This window comes from Lissotriton vulgaris, chromosome 3_1 (assembly GCF_964263255.1).
Source record: "Lissotriton vulgaris chromosome 3_1, aLisVul1.2, whole genome shotgun sequence".
In the NCBI taxonomy this organism is placed as follows: domain Eukaryota; kingdom Metazoa; phylum Chordata; class Amphibia; order Caudata; family Salamandridae; genus Lissotriton; species Lissotriton vulgaris.
In genome coordinates, this window is record NC_141689.1 from 2,037,474,131 (window position 1) to 2,037,495,895 (window position 21,765).

A 21,765-nucleotide genomic window follows, 5' to 3' on the forward strand; every position below is an offset into this window, starting at 1 on the left:
ACCCAAAGCCAGTTGCGACCTTGAGTCTCAGGACAGTTGAGTAGACAGCCTACGTTCAGCTGCTCCCAGTAATTCAGATGAACTGAAGCTTGACAACTGCCAGAGACTAACACATGATCACAGCCTTTGTTCGAGCATGGGTGTGGAAAATGGCATCTGTATTGTTCTCAGCCTACTCTGTTAGCAATAGATACGCAAAGAGCGAATAAGTGTTTCCCCCATGCAGGCGTATACAAAATATATCCATATAGTTTTAGCAAAAGAGGGTACGTATAGATGCATGATGCTAACATAATATAGGTCCGATGCTCCTAATGCATTGGAAATCTATTTTTTATCCCTCAGAACGGCCCTTTTAGCATGATGTAGCTAACTAAAACAACTCAATCTTCAAATATTCCCTCATCAATCATCATTAAATCTATGAGCATCTGCGGAACTAAATAAGCCATTACTGCTGCTGGGGATGGACCGGCCATGGAGGAGGTGAGTTTAGTTGCGCAATAAGAGCAACATGCAGGTCCACATTGTACACAAAGGCAGCACGTGATTATGATACTGGCTATACATGCCAGTACTATCATCATTTTCCATCCCCAAAAAGACAACAGACCCCAGAACCAACCAGAGAGGGATCATGTACTAGTCTCAAACATGTATTTTGGATCCAAACGATGTAGCTTCTAGATAGCCAAATGAACGGAGGGGGCAGAGTCAGAAATATAAACACTATTATTAGAAAAAACAATGGCCCAAACCGGAATTGATTATTGGCTCAATAAATCATGTGCTCACAGTTGATCATTTCTCATGACTGGATTTAGAATTAATCTACTCTGTAGATCTAATCAATAGAATTTGTTAAACGAAAAAGCAACCACCTGAAAAAACTTTGTTTATTCCAAAAAGGAGTTTTAATAAATTACTCCAACACAGCGAAAAATAAATATATACATTTGTACATCATTCAAGAACGTACGGTAAAAGGGGAGCAACTTGCTTCTAAAAGGGGTGCCGGAAAGAGAAGGAAAAAAGTGGTTTAAAGAAAAAGGGTGTAAGCCTCAACAGAAAAGTGACATAGGGTTCGGGTAAATTGAAAAACAAAGCTGCAAAAATTCAGCTAATTACACAATAAGGCCACTGATTACTTGTTACATTTTAGTCATTTATACAGTCTGAACTGGCATGTATAATGATTGAAAGCAGTGGTCCTATTTGTTTATGGAAAGGAGCGTCGACGTTTCGACCCGTCTTGGGGTACAGGGGTAACTGAGAACCTCGACCTGCGGGTCTTCCTCAGGACGTGTGTGACACAACCTTCATACCGTGGTTTTGAAAGCTGTGGACCCAAAATTCCTTTTTAAGGGGATGATCACAGTCCTCCTACACCTGGATGGACGTTAGGAGGACGATAGAAGAGGATGATTCCTCCTTCTAGAAACGGGGTGGGGGTAGGGATGGGGATGGAAGCTCAAGGGTGGGGGAGGGTATATGGGGGGGCAAAAAAACATAAAAACCAACATTAAAAGATTTCAAAATAAGAAGTCAAAAGCTAGGATTTTAAAAGGATTAATCAATAAAAATGAAGCAAGAGGAGTGTTATTTTTAATTAGATGGAGCTAGTGAAGTGCTTAGCTTGGAATGTTGCAGGGCTCAACAAAAGAAACTAAAGACGGTTGGTAGCAGAAGAATTGCGGATGTATAATCCACAGCTCGTGTTGTTTTCAGAAACGCATATTTCTTATAAAGATCGAGGTTTATTAAAACAGCTGGGATGTGAGGTGGTTTTTAGCTCGGATCAAAATACCTCAACTAGAGGGGTCGCTATTCTAAAACATAAACAGTTCAAAGCTACGCTTGATAAATCATTAACAGATAAAAGTGGTAGATGGGCTATAGTACAGATGGAACTAGAGGGCAGTAAATATGTCTTCTGTGTATTATATGGCTCAAATAATGATGATCCTAGATGAATGTATGATGTTACAACGCATACTTTTACAACGCATACCATTACCATGCATTTTTTACAACGCAAATACCATTTCAACAAATGATTTTACAACGCACACCATTATAACGCAAGTGTATTAATAGCTAAGTGCAATTACAACGCATGACAATACTCCACATACCATTACAACGCATATATATTTAAAAAAATATAATTAATATTATTTTTGTAACCTGGCACGGGATGCAGGGAAAATAGGGGTTTTGGGTGGGGAAGTGTAATAATACGCTGAAATGAACTGAACATATTTTTTAACGAAAAGTAACTTATATAAACTAAATAAAAACTCGGATATTAAAATTAATACTCGAGTATTCAAATTAATACTCGGGTATAAAAATTAATAATATTTTTTTTTAAGTTAAACAAAAAAATAATAGATAATCCATGGAGAATACATTTTCCAAAAATTAGATTTTGAAACGAAAAGCAAGTGAAAATGCTTCATTCAGAGTAAACAAACGTAAATAAAAGAAGCCACCATTTTAGAAGCTCACAAATGCAGCAGTCCTTCAACAGTTTCAATGACACTAAATGGAACGCACAGCAAACAAAATGGAGGAGAAATGTCAAACCAAAACAGAATAAACACACTTTTTAAATTAATAAATTAAAATATACATCCTAACATCAAATGAAACATTAAAAAATTACAAAATCAATGATTATTTTTAGAAAAATATTGATGACACACAATTAAAACTATAAATACAGGCGAACCACCATTTTGAACTCAGTGTTCGGATGACTACGAGCGAGAGCAGACGCAATTTACGCCACTGCTAACGTGACTGACACAGAGCTTCTCTCATTAAAATTTCATTCAGTATAAAAGTAAGTAGCCTATTATATATTTAAAGTAATACTTTATGAAATCTACCTAACTTAAAAATTAATATACAGATATCATTTTTACAGTTTCTAATTCACTACGATAAGAATTATTTTGAAGAAAAACGATCAAACAACTATCCATTTAAACAAGTAAGCAGAATATATTTTTTAATCTTTTAAAATGTAATAAACCGCTACTATGCAGAAATAGAAACAGATAAAAATGCACTTTTATCGTAATGTAAGAATTTTAAAACTTGCAAGCAAACATTCTTAAGGAAAGATATTGTGATTTAAAAAATGTCAAACAGTAATTTCCTTTAAAATAGTGTGTAGAAATTTTAATTAAATAGATTTAAAAAATATGTCTTTTCTTAATTACAGATAAAAACCTAAAGCAGCGAAGAAACACCAAATGAACAGCTTCCATAAAAAAGACAAACTACTGAAACCCATCGTAAAACCTTACTTTTTCGGTAAGTACATTTTAAAATAATTTACAATTTAAAATTAACTGATTACACCAGATAGAATATGTACTATCATTGTTTTTAAAAATGCCTTTTTCAAAAATATGAAAGTATTAGTGGTGTAGTGTAGTGAAAAAACTGTTTTTTTGAAAATAAGTGAAGCAAACTAACAATTATAACATGTTTCTTTACATTCAAAATACATAGGATATGTATAATGTAGAAATATACATCTGTTTAATTTTTTAAAATTTAAAACAGAAATCATCTTTATTCTTCAAGAACAAGAGCTAAGGAAGAACATCTCATTTTCGTCAAAACTGAAAGAGATATTATTACCACAGAAAGGGTAAGTGAGCACATAGAATGAACTATTTTAAAAATGTGCGAATTAAATCTTTGAATTTATTTCTAACAATGTTTCGCTGTGCTCCCAAAAAGTTTTTTATAAAAAACGGTCATGGATATTAACCATTTCAAAAATGACATTTCTATCCCAAAAAAACAATAATTAAACAAGCTACATATTTTTTTTCAATCTACAGAAAACTAGAAAACAATAACAAGGCAAACCAACACAAGAACAGGAGCCACAGACCGATCAGACCAAAATCAATCCAGAATCAACAACAATCTAAAAGTCAACTCAAAGTACAACAGCAAGGTAAATTTCTTCAACAAATGTTAACTAACCTAAATCTACACAAGAAAGGGCAAACAAAGTTAAATGAAACCACATAAAAGAATGTAAATGCAATATAATGTATAAAAACATTTTTCCAAAATTTACAAAAAAAATTCTTGTCTTTTTATCGTTTCAGAACATGTCTCAAGATAAAGCAGCCAAATACATTGAAAGCAGGAAAGGAAACGGTCTGCTACAGTACGCAGGTTATATTTATTGCAAGGAAAGAGTAACTGAACAAAGGAGACATTGGAGGTGCGTGCAATATTACTCATCCCATTGCAAAGGTTACTCTTGGTGACACCGTTGAAAAAACAACTGAGCATAACCACTCTGCCTCTGCAATGGACACTGAAGTAAGGGAAACCATTAACAAAATTAAAAATATTGCAAGCACCTCCAATGACTCCTCTGGTTCGATTTTAAGGGAGGTAGCTCAACATGTTCATGACCACATTGCTAGTATTATGCCTATAATACCGAATTTGAGACAAATTATTCAATGTAAAAAACAGGCAAGTAACCCTCAAAGAGTTACACCCCAGACATTCAGTGTAATTGTAATTCCACCTGAACTCTCTCTTTCTATTTCTAATGAAACCTTTATCCTGCATGATAACCAAAACCCTCAAGAACGAATAATTATTTTTAGCACACCCCGTAACCTTGCTAAGTTAGAAAATAGTGATATTTGAATGATGGATGGGACGTTTAAAAGTACGCCCCATCCTTTCACCCAAATATACACTATACATGCAAAAATTAACCATACAGTAGTACCACTAGTGTACAGTTTGCTGCCAGATAAACAATCCACAACGTACACTGAACTTTTAACAGTGGTTAAATCTGAAACATCCAATAAAAGTCCTCGGAAAATAATTATTGATTTTGAATTTGCGATGATAAATGTTATTTCCAAAACCTACTCAGATACCCAAATTCAGGCATGTTTTTTTCATTTTTCCCAGGCATTTTGGCGTAAAATACAAAAATCTTCCCTAGTTGTGGATTACATATCAGACAGCAAACTGCAATTCGAACTTAAAAAACTAACTGTACTTTGTTTTGTCCCTCCTATAAGTGTAGACGAGTACTACACTGCAATTACCGAATCAGAGTTTTTTACTACAAATGAAGAAAAATTGGCACCCCTGCTAAAATATTTCGAAGACACATGGATTGGTCACCTAAGCAGGTCGGGTCACAGGTGGAAGCCACGTTTCCATGTGGAGTGGTGGAACTGCTACACGTCCTGCTTAGGAGGAGAGGCAAAAACAAAATAATGCCATAGAGGGATGGCACAACTCCTTCAACCACACAATTGGCAAACCTCATCCGAATTTCTATAATTTCTTGGAAACTTTGAGGAAGGAGCAAAGTTTTCAAGAAATGAGAATGTCACAATCATTAACAGGTAGTCTGAACCCACGCATCTGTAAAAGATCAAGAGAAATGTCACAACGACTATTGGCAGCTTTACAACAGTTTACGTTGTGTGTGGCTTCAGACTACCTAGATGATGTTGCAAACATACTCCACTACTAATACTCACTTCACTTTTACTTTCCTGTTTTGCCCTAAATTACAATACAACATATTTAATTTGGCATTTTAATTGGCTTTTTTCTAAAATAATTTTTGCATAATTAAAAGTCGGTTCACCTTACCTTAGTTGTCTTCTTTTTTCTTGTTTTCTTTTCTTTAATGCAATCCAATGTAATCCAAAGCCATGCTTGTTTTGTATTCCATTTTTTTTCAAAACCATTCCCAAAAAACAATTAAATACATTTTCTTGGTGCTTTTTAAAAAAAAAAAAAAAATGCATTTCCAAAATAAGGAAGATCAGTTTACAACAAACATTTCCAGCCAAAAACATTTTCTTTTCCAATTCGAAACAATCTCCAACTCCAAAGAAATCAAAAATATATCCATCATCTTGCTGTTCTTGAAATCCAAAGTCCAAAAAAAACAAGATCCATCCTCTTGCTTTACTCCAAATCAGCACTCCTTCAAAATCCATTTCCAAAATTGTAAATCCATCGAAATTCAAAGCCAAAAAAGAAACCAAATATGTTTTCCACGATTCCTTAAATCCTCCACGAGTAACGATCCATTTTGTCCAGTGGAAATCCAATGTTCTTCTTCTGTGTCTGACGGAATCCCGAACACACAATTTCACAAAAATACATTTCCAAACCATTGTTTAACTACTTTTTAACATTATTTAAGCATGCATTGCAAAAAAGTTAAACAAACACAGGACCCGACATAGGCATACTCTAACAATGTGTTCGTGAACATGCAGAATGTAACCTCAACATCTTATTTACATATTCTACACCTCCCTATTCTTTCCTTGCAATAAATATATACCTATACTTTTTTAATGTAAATATAAACTTTATGAAGTTTCCTACCTGAGCGCTGATCTCCATGCTTTTGCTCTGTCCAGCAACGCTCCACAATATGGCTGCCTACGCATTTTACGTTCACGCGTATACGTCATCACAAGCAGCAAAAAAAGAAAAAGGACTATTTTTGGGTTAAACTTTATATATTATTAAACAATATTAAAATTTAATTTTTATAAATGTTATTAATTTTTTAAAAATATTAAAAAATTTGCACAAATGTATTTAAATATACTCTGTCACAAATGAAATTTATTTACATTTTTACTCCAATAAACTGTGTCGTAATAAATTATTTTACATATCTTTTATATTTAAACATGTTTATTTTTATATCTTCAAAATGATTACATAAATGTAATATTATTCTTACCTTACATATACTCTCTTTTCAATGTTATACAAACCCAGTTAGTCTCCATCCAGCTTCTTATTTCATGTACGCGATATTCACATAGAGATCTATTGAAATAAATGTAGGACAATTCCTTTCATTGCAATCAATGATAAAGCGTTAACATTTTTTTATAAAATATTTAGTAATTATTTTTAAAACCAATATAACTATTTTTTTTATTCAATAATTTATAATAACATTTCTAAAAATAATTTTATTTTAAAATTACATTTTTACTTAATTTTAAAAATTAAAATTTACTTCAAATATAACTTTTTTTTTTTAATGCCAGTGGGTTGTAATCCAATAATATATATTAGATATTAAACGAGTAAAAAGTGCTATTTTTACTCAAGGTGTGTATAATAGTAGTGTAAAAGCAGGATAGTGTAGGGGTATAATTTACTATTCTAAATCCAGCCGGGAGTAATATTAGGGTAAGTGCTGGATAGTGTAGGGGTTCAAATTACTATTCTAACTCCAGACTGGTGTAATAGAAGGGTACGTGTTGGATAGTGTGAGGGTTCAAATTACTATTCTTACTTCAGGGAGGTGTAATAGTAGAGTAAGTGCAGGATAGTGTAGGGGTTCAAATTACTTTTCTAACTCCAGGGGGGTGTAATAGTAAGGTAAGTGCAGGATACTGTAGGGGTTCAAATTACTATTCTAACTCCAGGGGGTGTAATAGTACGGCAAGTGCTGGATAGTGTAGGGTTTCAAATTACTATTCTAATTCCAGGGGGTGTAATAGTAGGGTAAGTGCTGGATGGTGTAGGGGTTCAAATTACTATTCTAACTCCAGGGGGTGTAATAGTAGGGTCATTGCTGGATATTATAGGGGTTCAAATTACTATTCTAACTCCAGAGGGGTGTAATAGTAGGGAAAGTGCTGGATAGTGTAGGGGTTCCAATTACTATTCTAACTCCAGGGGGGAGTAATAGTAGGGTAAGTGCTGGATAATGTAGGGGTTCCAATGACTATTCTAACTCCAGGGGGGTGTAATAGTAGGGAAAGTGCAGGATAGTGTAGTGGTTCCAATTAATATTCTAACTCCAGGGGGGAGTAATAGAAGGGTAAGTGCTGGATAGTGTAGGGGTTCAAATTACAATTCTAACTCCATGGGGGTATAATAGTAGGGTAAGTGCTAGATACTGTAGGGGTTCCAATTACTATTCTAACTCCAGCGGGGTGTAATAGTAGGGTAAGAGCAGGATAGTGTAGGGGTTCCAATTACTATTCTAACTCCAGGGGGGTGTAATAGTAGGGTAAGTGCAGGATAGTGTAGGGGTTCAAATTACTATTCTAACTCCAGGGGGTGTAATAAAAGGGTAAATACTGGATAGTGTAGGGGATCAGATTACTATTCTAACTCCAGGGGAGAGTAATAGTAGGGTAAGTGCTGGATAGTGTAGGGGTTCAAATTACTATTCTAACTCCAGGGGGGCGTAATAGTAGGGTAAGTTCAGGGTAGTGTAGAGGTTCAAATTACTATTCTTACTCAAGGGGGGTATAATAGTAGGGTAAGTGCTGGATAGTGTAGTGGTTCAAATTACTATTCTAAATCCAGGGGGTGTAATAGTAGGGTAAGTGCTGGAAAGTGCAGGGGTTCAAATTACTATTCTAACTCCAGGGGGGTTTAATAGTAGGGTAAGTGCTGGATAGTGTAGAGTTTCAAATTACTATTCTAACTCCATGGGGGAGTAATAGTAGGGTAATTGCTGGATAGTGTAGGGGTTCTAATTACTATTCTAACTCCAGTGGGGTAAGTGCTGGATAGTGTAGGGGTTCAAATTACTATTTCAACTCCAGGGGGTGTAATAGTAAGGTAAGTGCTGGATAGTGTAGGGTTTCAAATTACTATTCTAACTCCAGGGGGGTGTAATATTAGGGTAAGTGCTGGAAAGTGTAGGGGTTCAAATTACTATTCTAACTCCAGGGGGGGGGAATAGTAGGGTGAGTGCTGGATAGTGTAGGGGTTCAAAGTACTATTCTAGCTCCAGAGGGGTGTAATAGTAGGGTAATTGCTGGACAGTATAGGGGTTCAAATTACTACTCTAACTCCAGGGGGGTGTAATAGTAGGGAAAGTGCTGGATAGTGTAGGTGTTCCAATTACTATTCTAACTCCAAGGGGGAGTAATAGTAGGGTAAGTGCTGGATAATGTAGGGGTTCAAATTACTATTCTAACTCCAGGGGGGTGTGATAGTAGGGTGAGTGCTGGATAGTGTAGGGGTTCCAATGACTATTCTAACTCCAGGGGGGTGTAATAGTAGGTAAAGTGCAGGATAGTGTAGGGGTTCCAATTACTATTCTAACTCCAGGGGGGAATAATAGTAGGGTAAGTGCTGGATAGTGTAGGGGTTCAATTTACAATTTTAACTCCAGGGGGGTGTAATAGTAGGGCATGTGCTGGATAGTGTAGGGGTTCCAATTACTATTCTAACTCTATGGGGGTGTAATAGTAGGGTAAGTGCAGGATAGTGTAGTTGTTCCAATTACTATTCTAACTCCAGGGGGGTGTTATTGTAGGGTAAGTACAGGATAGTGTACGGGTTCAAATTACTATTCTAACTCCAGAGGGGTATAATAGCAGGGTAAGTGCAGTATAGTGTAGGGGTTCAAATTACTATTCTAACTCCAGGGGGGTTTAATAGTAGGGTAAGTGCTGGATAGTGTAGTGGTTCAATTTACTATTCTAAATCCAGGGGGCTGTAATAGTAGGGTAAGTGCTGGATAGTGTAGGGGTTTAAATTACTATTCTAACTCCAGGGGGGTGTAATAGTAGGGTAAGTGCTGGATAGTGTAGAGGTTCCAATTACTATTCTAACTCCAGGGGGGTGTAATAGTAGGGTAAGTGCTGGATAGTGTGGGGGTTCAAATAACTATTCTAACTCCAGGGTGATGTAAAAATAGGGTAAGTGCTGGATAGTGCAGGGGTTTAAATTACTATTCTTACTCCAGTGGGGTGTAATATTAGGGTAAATGCTGGATAGTGTTGGGGTACAAATGACTATTCTAACTTCAGGGGGGTGTAATCATAGAGTAATTGCTGGATAGTGTAGAGGTTCAAATTACTATTCTTACTCCAGGGGGGTGTAATAGTAGGGTAAGTGCAGGATAGTGTGGGGGTTCAAATTACAATTCTAAATCCAGGGGAGAGTAATATTAGGGTAAGTGCTGGATAGTGTAGGGGTTCCAATTACTATTCTAACTCCAGGGGGTAGTAATAGTAGGGAAAGTGTACGATAAGGGAATACATTTCTATTCTTACAACATGTGTGTTTTATTTATTTATTTATTTATTTATTTTAGAGGTTTTATATAGCGCTGGCTGGACCCGGGGGTGTCCGAGCGCTTTACATTTTAGAGACAAGAAAGGTCAATAAGACAGGGGACATACATAGCATCAATGTATATAAGCAACATATAAGTCTCCGCCTGACAGATTTCAAAATGATAAATATGGGAAATAAGCACAACAAAATGTGTAAGATGTGATAAATCAAAAATATCAAAAGGCACAAATTGAAAAAAGAGCCAGAAAATTGCAGGGTCAGGATAGGGAGGTTAGTGGTCCGTTAGGTTGGTAAGGAAGAGAAGCGGGAGGGGCAGAAGTGGGAGGGGGTTGGAGGAGATGCAGGCTGAGGGTGGACAAGGGAAGGGGGGAGCAAGGAGAAGTGAAGGTGGTAAACAGGTAGAGGGAAGTGATTAGGAGGAAGGGCGAGTAAGGCTACAAAAAAGGGAGGGCGAATGCATCTAGGGTCGGACAGATGTAGCCAGAGGAAGAGAACAGATATGGATTAGGGTCCCCAGTATTTATTGAGGAGATGTAGTTTGAGTTCTTTTTTGAAACTAGAGTAGGAAGGGTTGCAGCGAAGGTCAGTTGGAAGGGCATTCCAAGTGCAAGGAGAGCTGCCGGAAAAGGATCGATACTGGGTGGTTTTCTTTTTTGGAAGGGGGGATAAGAAGGAGGGTGTTAGTACTTATCAAGGAACGGGAGCAACCGGCTTTAGTGAGTTTGCTAGTGAGGTAGGTCGGTGTATTCTGATGGAGAGTTTTGTGTGTAATGCAGGCTGTTTTGTAAGTGGATCTACCTTCAATGGGGAGCCATTTAAGGGTTTTAAGGGCAGGGGATATTTGGTTGAATCGCTTGCAGTCTGAGGTAAGCCTAGGTGCAAGATTAAGCACAGATTTAAGAGGTGCTAGGTGGATCTTGGGAATTCCGGTGAGAATGGCATTGCCATAGTCGATGCGAGAAAGAGCAAGGGATTGGACTGCTAGTTTGAAATCATCGATCAGGATGAAGGGCTTGATTTTCTTAAGGTGGCGGAGAGTGAAGAGGGCTCCTTTGGCAGAATTATTGATGTGTACCTTGAGGGTTAGGAGGTTGTCAAGGGAGATCCCTAGTGATTTGACTGAAGAGGACAAAGATAAGGAGCAATTGGGGGCGTTAAGGTCAGAGATCCAATTCTGAATGGGGAGCTGGTTATTTTTAGGGGGAAAAAGAATAATTTCAGTTTTTTTAGGGTTGAGTTTGAGGTGGTTACTGTGGAACCAGGATTGGATCTTGATGAGAGTGTTGTTGAGGTGAAGGATGTCAGCATGAGTTTTAATCTTATAATAGAGTTGGGTGTTGTCAGCATAGAGATGGTAGTTGATCCCGGCTTGTTTAAGAATGAGTGTGAGGGGTTCCATGAAAAGGTTAAAGAGAGTGGGAGAGAGGATGGATCCTTGTGGAACTCCTAAGGAGATGGAGGTAGGGTTAGATAGGCAATTTTGGATTTTGATTTGTGGAGAACGGTGTTATACGTATGAGACAAACCATTTGTGTGTCGTACCATTCAGGCCGAATCGATCTCTAAGAACATTTAGTAGAGCAGAGTGGTTAACAGTATCAAACGCTGCAGAGAGATCAAGGAGGATCAGCAGGCTAGATTCACCATTGTCAAGTGAATGGTGGATGTCGTCAACAATGTTTAGCATGTCAGTTTCAGTGCTACATCCTTTCCTAAAGCCAGATTGGAAGGGGTCTAGTAAGTTAAAGTGTTCAATGTGTCTATCTAGTTGGAGAAGGACACATTTTTCCAGGGCTTTAGAAAGAAGGGGTGGGTTGGGGATGGGACGAAGGTTATTAAGGTCGTTTGGGTCTGCCAAAGGGTTTTTGATAATGGGGGTGATTTGGCCTAGTTGAAATGAAGTGGGGACACAGCCGGTGGCAAGGGAGCTGTTGATAATAGAGGCCCAGGAAGGAGTGATGATGTGTTTGAGGTTTTGGACAAGTTTGGAGGGGAGAGGGTCTTTGGTGTGGGAGGAAGGCTTGATTTTGGAAATGATGTTAAAGACGTCTCTTTCTGTGACTGGCTGGAAGATAAGCCACGTGGCATTATTTTTAGTAAGAGAGTTAAGATGATTGGAGTCAAGGAAATTGGAGGGCAAGGGGGGGTGAGGGAGATCAGATGTTTGATGGGCAGTAGTGGGTGTAGGGGGAGTTATGGTGGAAGGTGGGATATTAAGAGAGATTTTCGGATTGGTGGGAGGGATCACAGTAGAGAGGAAGGATTGTTCAATTAGTTTAATTTTGTGTGAAAAAAAGAGAGCTATTTCTTCACATCTAGTCGTCGAGGCCAGTAGGACAGGGGGAGCGGAAGCAGTTTGATTGCGCACAATGTTGAATAGTTCTCTTGGCCTATTCTGAGCTTGATCTAGTTGTGACCTGAAGAAGGAAGTTTTTTGTCTAAAGATGTATTTTTTATAGGTCGATCTAGCAAGTCTGAGGTGGGTCAGGTTAGAAGGAGAGGGGTGCTGTCTCCATAATCTTTCAGTCAGTCTGAGTCTACGTCTTTCATTATTTAGGTCAGTGTTAAACCATGATTTGGAGGGGATATTTCTTTGTTTTTTGAGTTTGAGAGGGGCAAGAAGGTCAAGAGTAGCAGTGACAGCTTTGTTATATTGTTTGGTTAGTTCATTCGTGTTAAGGGAGGGTGGGATAGCGAGAAGCTGGGCATGAAGTTTGGATTCCAGTAAGTCGGGAGGGATAAGACTGAGATTTCTGATCAGTTTCATGGGTTTAATAGTTTTGGAAGGAGGGGGGCAGAGGTGGTTATGGAGAACAGGATAAGGTGATGGTCAGACCAGTCAATGGGAATGATGTATGATAGGAGGGCTAGATCTTTGCTGGTTATGATAGCGTCAAGGGTGGCTCCTTTGGAATGGGTTGGTGACTGACAGATTTGTTTGAGGTCACTAATTTCGAGAAGGTCCGAGAGGAGGGCGATTGAGGGATCTTTGGAATAATTCCAATGGAGGTTAAAGTCTCCCAGGAAGATGTTTTTAGATTTGGAAATTGAGGATTGGATAAGAAGGTTAGATAGCTCATCAATGAATGGGTAGTGATTTCCAGGCGGATTATATATATTGTGAAGGCGGATGGGGGAACCCCGTATTTTGAGTTCGGCTACGAGGTATTCAAAGGAAGCAGATTTGGCGTTATTGATAAGGGAGAGCTGTAGTTCGTGTTTAAAGATAATAGCTACCCCACCGCCTTTTCGGATGGGTCTATCTTTCCTAATGATGGAGTAGCCCGGGGGTGAGAGTATGTCAAGAATGCGTGTAGAGTGGTCATTAAGCCAGGATTCTGTAAGGAACGCTATTTCGATGGATTCGCCAAGGATAGAGTATTAATTTTTAAAATACTAGTTTTTTTTTATTTTAGATTTTTTTTAAAAATCATCATGAGTGTTTAATACTAGAGTATCAATTAAAAAAAGAGTATTAATTGTATTTTTATTTTTTTAAATCTTGTAAGGGTTCTTCTTACAACATGTGTTTAGTACTAGAGTATTATTTATTTTCTTTATAATTATCAAAATATGCAAATAAATACACTAATACCTTAAAATAAAAAAAATAAAAAACGTTTTTTTAAACTTTAGAAAAATACTCTAGTAACAAAAAATACTCAAGTATTAAAATCAAACCTACTTAAGTACACATTTAAAAAAAAATGATAATAAACTTATCCAAAACTGTGTTGTAATGCCATGCGTTGTAAGGACATCTGCGTTGTAATGGCATGCATTGTAATGGCATGCATTGTAAAACATCCTGCGTTGTAAAAGCAGTGCGTTGTAATAGTTGTGTTGTAATGGTTGTTTACCGTTCTGGATAGATTAACATTGGGATTGTTAAATTGGGAGGGTGACAGGGTGGTGATGGGCGATTTTAATTGCATTATGAACTATGAGATAGATACCACTAGACAAAGCGCTTTTCAAAGGATGAGAAAGACACGAGCTGTGATTAAAGAGCTCGGTTGACTACATGCTATCAGAGATGCCTGGCGGGCATTACACCCAAATATACCGGGCTATACTCAATATTTGGCTGCACATAAATTATGCTCTCGGATAGACATGGCTTGGGTGTCAGACGAAATTTTAGATTCATGTATAATGGAGATATGCCCAAGGGTCACTTCTGACAACAATCCCATTCTCCTGTCATTTAAAATTTCAGCTGAGAGAAGACGTTCTAGGACCTTCTCGTTTCCTAGATACCTTCTTTCAGATGAAAATTTTCTAATATGCATTAAGAGACACCTGAAAGAATTTCTCGAAATAAATACTGACTCTGCAGCGCGCATCGTAGTATGGGATTTATGCATGGCTAGTATTAGAGGATTCTCCCGACAATATATATGGAGACAAAATAGGGAGCGCAAGAAAGAAATAGAAAAGGCAATTAAGGATATTATCATGGTTGAGAATCAACAGGCAGAAGCATTATTTAGGGGTCTCCCAAATGCAGACGCTTTAGGGTATGCATTAATTGACTTAAAATCCTCACTATAAAAGATATTTAGAGAAAAAAGTGCAGCCAAACTGAATAAATACCGGGTATCTCAATATAAAAGTAGGGAAACAATTAGGAAGCTTTTAGCATTTAAGGTGGCAGACGACAAAGCTAAGTCGCGTATAAAGATGATCAAAGGGCTTAATATTGCGGTGAACAAACACCCAAATCATAAATTAGGGCAGTTTGCCGACTACTATCAAAAACTATATACCCCGGAGGCTCTGCCGTAATTCTCTGATATAAATAAATACCCGCAGACACATTTAATGAAAAGTGTAAGCGCCGAAATATCTGACTTATTGTCATCTGATATTATGAACGAAGAAGTCAAGCTGGCGATAGCTGCTTTGCCTTCGGGTAAAGCATCCGGCGAGGACTCTATTCATCTAGAACTATATAAGCTTTGTATGGATGTACTACTTCCACTTTTCACTCAGCTGGTTAGATTTATTGGGGCAGGGGGAAATGCTCCTGATTCTTGGTATGTCCCTCAGATTGTCTTCTTTCTAAAGAAGAATAAACCTCCAGAGGAATGCAGGTCATACAGACCCATATCACTTATCGATATTGATGCAAAAATCTTCGCTAGAATTATTGTGACTCGTCTTGCCCCAATATTGCCCAAACTGGTGTCTCCTCAACAACACAGATTCATCTTAAGGAGTGACACTATGGCCAATGCGAATATGGCAGTTGAAGTACCAAGAAAATAACAAAATGGGCTATACCTACCAATAGCCCCAATCCCATTACGAAATAATCAGTCAGTTGGCAGTGATGAAAGTTCAATCATTTATTAGGCAAAAAATACTCTATAGAGGACCCTCTCCAACCCTCACCCATCAGGTGCGTGGAGAAGACTGTTGGCTCGCATTCAAACATGACGTTATATACTTTTCAGTTCAACACATATAATCACTGTAAAAGGAAAAACACCAGTTGGCCCTCGAGCCCCAGGAAAGGACACATGATTAGTTCAAAGCTTAACTATTTATTACTGGGAAGGTCAGGAGGGGTGACTCCCTTTTGTCTTGGTGCCCAGGATTGTAGTCACAGCGCCTCCAGGAATGCGCTTTTCGCACCCAAAGCCAGTTGCGACCTTGAGTCTCAGGACAGTTGAGTAGACAGCCTACGTTCAGCTGCTCCCAGTAATTCAGATGAACTGAAGCTTGACAACTGCCAGAGACTAACACATGATCACAGCCTGTGTTCGAGCATGGGTGTGGAAAATGGCATCTGTATTGTTCTCAGCCTACTCTGTTAGCAATAGATACGCAAAGAGCGAATAAACGTTTCCCCCATGCAGGCGTATACAAAATATATCCATATAGTTTTAGCAAAAGAGGGTACGTATTGATGCATGATGCTAACATAATATAGGTCCGATGCTCCTAATGCATTGGAAATCTATTTTTTATCCCTCAGAACGGCCCTTTTAGCATGATGTAGCTAACTAAAACAACTCAATCTTCAAATATTCCCTCATCAATCATCATTAAATCTATGAGCATCTGCCCAACTAAATAAGCCTTTACTGCTGCTGGGGATGGACCGGCCATGGAGGAGGTGAGTTTAGTTGCGCAATAAGAGCAACATGCAGGTCCACATTGTACACAAAGGCAGCACGTGATTATGATACTGGCTATACATGCCAGTACTATCATAATTTTCCATCCCCAAAAAGACAACAGACCCCAGAACCAACCAGAGAGGGATCATGTACTAGTCTCAAACATGTATTTTGGATCCAAACGATGTAGCTTCTGGATAGCCAAATGAACGGAGGGGGCAGAGTCAGAAATATAAACACTATTATTAGAAAAAACAATGGCCCAAACCGGAATTGATTATTGGCTCAATAAATCATGTGCTCACAGTTGATCATTTCTCATGACTGGATTTAGAATTAATCTACTCTGTAGATCTAATCAATAGAATTTGTTAAACGAAAAAGCAACCACCTGAAAAAACTTTGTTTATTCCAAAAAGGAGTTTTAATAAATTACTCCAACACAGCGAAAAATAAATATATACATTTGTACATCATTCAAGAACGAACGGTAAAAGGGGAGCAACTTGCTTCTAAAAGGGGTGCCGGAAAGAGAAGGAAAAAAGTGGTTTAAAGAAAAAGGGTGTAAGCCTCAACAGAAAAGTGACATAGGGTTCGGGTAAATTGAAAAACAAAGCTGCAAAAATTCAGCTAATTACACAATAAGGCCACTGATTACTTGTTACATTTTAGTCATTTATACAGTCTCAACTGGCATGTATAATGATTGAAAGCAGTGGTCCTATTTGTTTATGGAAAGGAGCGTCGACGTTTCGACCCGTCTTGGGGTACAGGGGTAACTGAGAACCTCGACCTGCGGGTCTTCCTCAGGACGTGTGTGACACAACCTTCATACCGTGGTTTTTAAAGATGTGGACCCAAAATTCCTTTTTAAGGGGATGATCACGGTCCTCCTACACCTGGATGGACGTTAAAAGTATTTGACCACAGTCGCTTTAGTGCATCGGACCAGCCAAGTCGCCGGTAGCAGACAAACAACCCGCGCCTCCAGGTGCCGGTTGGAAAGCGTTCACATGAAAATACATCCCAGTGAGGGTCGCCCACAAAGGATACGATAAGCTTTTTTCGGCGTCTGGACTGAGCAGCATATCTCATTAATCAACACCCTAACAAGTGATGTCCATATGAGAACACCTAAAGCAACGGACGGTGCTTTGTCTGTGAGCTGTATCTACTACCTCTGGTGTCACCACTTGATTATTTGTGTGGAACGCACACGACCACTAAATTGGAGTTGGACTGTGGTCAAATACTTTTAACGTCCATCCAGGTGTAGGAGGACCGTGATCATCCCATTAAAAAGGAATTTTGGGTCCACAGCTTTAACCACGGTATGAAGGTTGTGTCACACACGTCCTGAGGAAGACCCGCAGGTCGAGGTTCTCAGTTACCCCTGTACCCCAAGACGGGTCGAAACGTCGACGCTCCTTTCCATAAACAAATAGGACCACTGCTTTCAATCATTATACATGCCAGTTGAGACTGTATAAATGACTAAAATGTAACAAGTAATCAGTGGCCTTATTGTGTAATTAGCTGAATTTTTGCAGCTTTGTTTTTCAATTTACCCGAACCCTATGTCACTTTTCTGTTGAGGCTTACACCCTTTTTCTTTAAACCACTTTTTTCCTTCTCTTTCCGGCACCCCTTTTAGAAGCAAGTTGCTCCCCTTTTACCGTTCGTTCTTGAATGATGTACAAATGTATATATTTATTTTTCGCTGTGTTGGAGTAATTTATTAAAACTCCTTTTTGGAATAAACAAAGCTTTTTCAGGTGGTTGCTTTTTCGTTTAACAAATTCTATTGATTAGATCTACAGAGTAGATTAATTCTAAATCCAGTCATGAGAAATGATCAACTGTGAGCACATGATTTATTGAGCCAATAATCAATTCCGGTTTGGGCCATTGTTTTTTCTAATAATATCGATTACCCAGGTCCAACAATCGTTTTGGGTTACCCCATTTTTATAATGGAGAAATATAAACACAGCAAGAACTGCCAATCACACGGCATGCTCCTCCTCGATCTGCCAAGATAACTTCTAAAACCATACGATTTTGAAGCAAAACGAGTCTGGTCTCTTGTAGCTCTACGGTTACATTAGTCAATATTCCTGCAGGAGTGTTAATTACCCCATCAACTACAACGGACAAACGCCGTACTTCTTTGCTGGTTATCATAGTCTCCCAAATGGGAAACACTCTTTTTACAATGTCGGTAAAATGCTGCAGTGGAGTATTTGTCTGATCTATATCAGTAGTATCTACCTCTCTTTTATTCTCCCTTATAAGCACACTTTGTTTATCTAAGTAGTGATCCTTGTGATAATTAGAAGGGGCAATATAGACTGGTGGGTACAGGAAGGACAGGTAGCAACGTCCAGCCCAGCCTCGTGGAAGCCAAGTATAGGCATTTTTCCACAAACAAAATATACATTAGGAGGGGTTAACAATGGAGGGCTGCTAAAAGTACGCAACTGATAAGTGTAATTACATTGTTTTTCTCCTACTGATATGTACCCCACTCCCTGAACACAGAACGCAGAGGTACTAATTAGTATAGGAAGTGGAATAGCCCTATCTTCGGTAACATTACAGTCTTGAAATGTCAAAAATACTGACTGAAATTGAACTCAACAAAATCCAAAATCTCATTTTTCAACCAAGCGGTATTTTCATGCGTTGTATACATGTTCATACATGCATTCGGATCTAAGGTTCCCTCTCCATTATTCCCCTCGGGGTAGAATGCTCAATATATGCTAAAATCATTTCATAATCCTTTTCCGAAAACCTTTGAGTGTCCACAGTATAATGCATATATCATTGAAAGTAATTTAAACCATGCCTCACAACTCCCCAGATGAGACCATGATAGGGATATGAATATGTTTTGCTTGTGCATAACAGATGGTAAAAGTCCACAAACCCAACAATTTGTAGTATTGGTGGCACTGTGTGTTTGATGAAGCATTTCAACAAATACATTTTTCACATAAGTCTGACAATGCCTTTACTTATGTGGGGCTAAAGAATGAAACACATGTTCGGGAGGTGGGGCAGTTGTTCCTAAAATAGTATGCATAGGGTGGCGAAATTATAAACAGATGAATACTCCCATCAATGTGATTAGTAATATTGCTATAATAACTATAAATGCAATTTAACTCGTTGGGTTCAACTAGAGAAGACAGGCATATATGCAGGGAAATAACTCAGTACAAAAGGACGTTCCTCTTCAGGAACGAAACGAGCAAAGGGATACATACTAGTTAAAAGTTCAAAAATAAACTCGGGCAATGCAGTCCAACCTTCCAGAGGGTGCTTCTTTCATGTGTCCATTTAGAGCCTCACAGGAAGGCTCCTATCATTCATCAGAAATAATATCAAAGCAAGCTTCTCACGTTGGAGTTATGTTCTCACATAACCCTTGAAGATAACACAACCTGGACCTCTTTAAACAAGAAATTCAGTCTTTCTTTCTGAACAGAGCAAACAAATGTTTAAGGCTCTCAGCGCGTTTAGTCTAGTGTCTTGCTCAGTACCCCAGAAGCGCTTCTAACAGACATTTGTGGAACGGGTCGGTACCCTATCACTCAAGTCTCTCCCTACCTCCTACCATATTCACCTGGGGTACCGCATGTTTGAATCTGGGTAAACAGGGGTGCTGCAAGCCTCTCGTTTGACTGTAGGGGCAACAGAATCTGGGGCAATCACTTGTGCTGATGACAGAGCCCCTTCCAAGCCTCGAACACCTTCTCCTTTCCCTACTCCAATTACCTGGGCGTCAGAAAAAGGGACAAAACGAGGAACTCGCTCACTTTCCTGGGTCAGAACCCCTTCCTGGAATCGCTGATCACAGGGAAGCGGGAGGGGTAGTTTTTTCAAATGTGACACATGGATCCAGTGTCGCTTGCCGTTCACATTTACCGCCGCCCGCGTGGCCAACAAGACTTGAAACGGTTCAGACCAATGGGGATCCAAGCTGGATTTTCGCTGATAATTATGGACCAGAACCCACTGTCCAGGCTCCAAGCAATGTCCAGGACCCTCCGGCAGGGGGTGCAAAACTGCTGAGACCTGATGATGAATGGAACAGAGATCTTTAGTCAAAGCATACAGATAGTCTGTCAACATAGGATACTCTACATCACGAAATGTTCTGGGTCTCGGGATGCCCCAAACATTAGCAGGGCGCCCAAAAATTACCTCATATGGAGATAAGCCAGAACGAGAATGTGGGGTCATTCGTATTGACATTAATCAACGATGGGAGCACACTGCTAGACTCTCCGCCGGATCGCCTCTCTGCATTCTGGTATATGCAGTGCGTGTGAATCGAAGAGCTGGGAAAAAGTTTGTGAGTGTTTCACTAAGGTTGGTGCAAGTAAGTACTCAATATTTCCAGTATCTCTAGACATGAGACATGGCTCATGTTTCGGGATAGTATCCCTCATCAGTAGAGAAAAGTTCTGGGGTAGCAGAGTAGGCCGCCAAACAACCGTCACAGACCTCCCTGCCTCTCAGGCGCACAGGTGCGTCTCCAAAAGCTCATCAGCTTGGGGGCTCACGGGAGCCCTATAACAGTAATCAACGATGGGAGCACACTTCTAGCCTCTCCGCCGGATCGCCCCTCTGCATTCTGGTATATGCAGTGCGTGTGAATTGAAGAGCTGGGAAAAAGTTTGTGAGTGTTTAACCAAGGTTGGTGCAAGTAAGTACTCGATATTTCCAGTATCTCTAGACACGAGACATGGCTTGTGTTTCGGGATAGTATCCATCATCAGTAGAGAAAGGTTCTGGGGTGGCAGATAAGGCTGCCAAACAACCGTCACATGCCTCGCTGCCTCTCAGGCATGCAGGTGCGTCTCCAAAAGCTCGTCATCTTGGGGCTCACGGGAGCCCTATAACAGGAATCAACGATGGGAGCACACTGCTAGCCTCTCCGCCGCATCGCCCCTCTGCATTCTGGTATATGCACTGCGTGTGAATCGAAGAGCTGGGAAAAAGTTTGTGAGTGTTTCACCAAAGTTGGTGCAAGTAAGTATTCGATATTTCCAGTATCTCTAGACACGAGACGTGGCTCGTGTTTCGGGATAGTATCCCTCATCAGTAGAGGAAATTTCTGGGGTGGGAGAGAAGGCCGCCAAACAACCATCACAGGCCTCAGTGCCTCTCAGGCACGCAGGTGCGTCTCCAAAAGCTCGTCAGGTAGGGGGCTCACGGGAGCCCCATAACAGGAATCAACGATGGGAGCACACTGCTAGCTTCTCCGCCGGATCGCCCCTCTGCATTCTGGTATATGCAGTGCGTGTGAGTCGAAGAGCTGGGAACTAGTTTGTGAGTGTTTCACCAAGGTTGATGCAAGTAAGTACTCGATATTTCCAGTATCTCTAGACACGAGACATGGCTCGTGTTTTGGGATAGTATCCCTCATCAGTAGAGAAAAGTTCTGGGGTGGCAGAGATGGCCACCAAACGACCGTCACAGGCATCGCTGCCTCTCAATTGACATTAATGCCAGC

At 39.4% G+C, this 21,765-nt stretch overlaps 1 protein-coding gene across 1 annotated transcript; it reads right to left on the bottom strand.

The window, feature by feature from the left end:
• Window positions 1-11,655: 11,655 nt before the first annotated feature.
• On the bottom strand, window positions 11,656-12,877 carry LOC147728776 (uncharacterized). The gene is made up of 2 exons (XM_086963863.1): window positions 11,755-12,877; window positions 11,656-11,672 (listed from the first exon to the last, which is right to left on the bottom strand). The coding sequence occupies exons 1-2, from the start codon at window positions 12,875-12,877 to the stop codon at window positions 11,656-11,658; spliced, it is 1,140 nt and encodes a 379-aa protein (XP_086819989.1).
• Window positions 12,878-21,765: the final 8,888 nt, after the last annotated feature.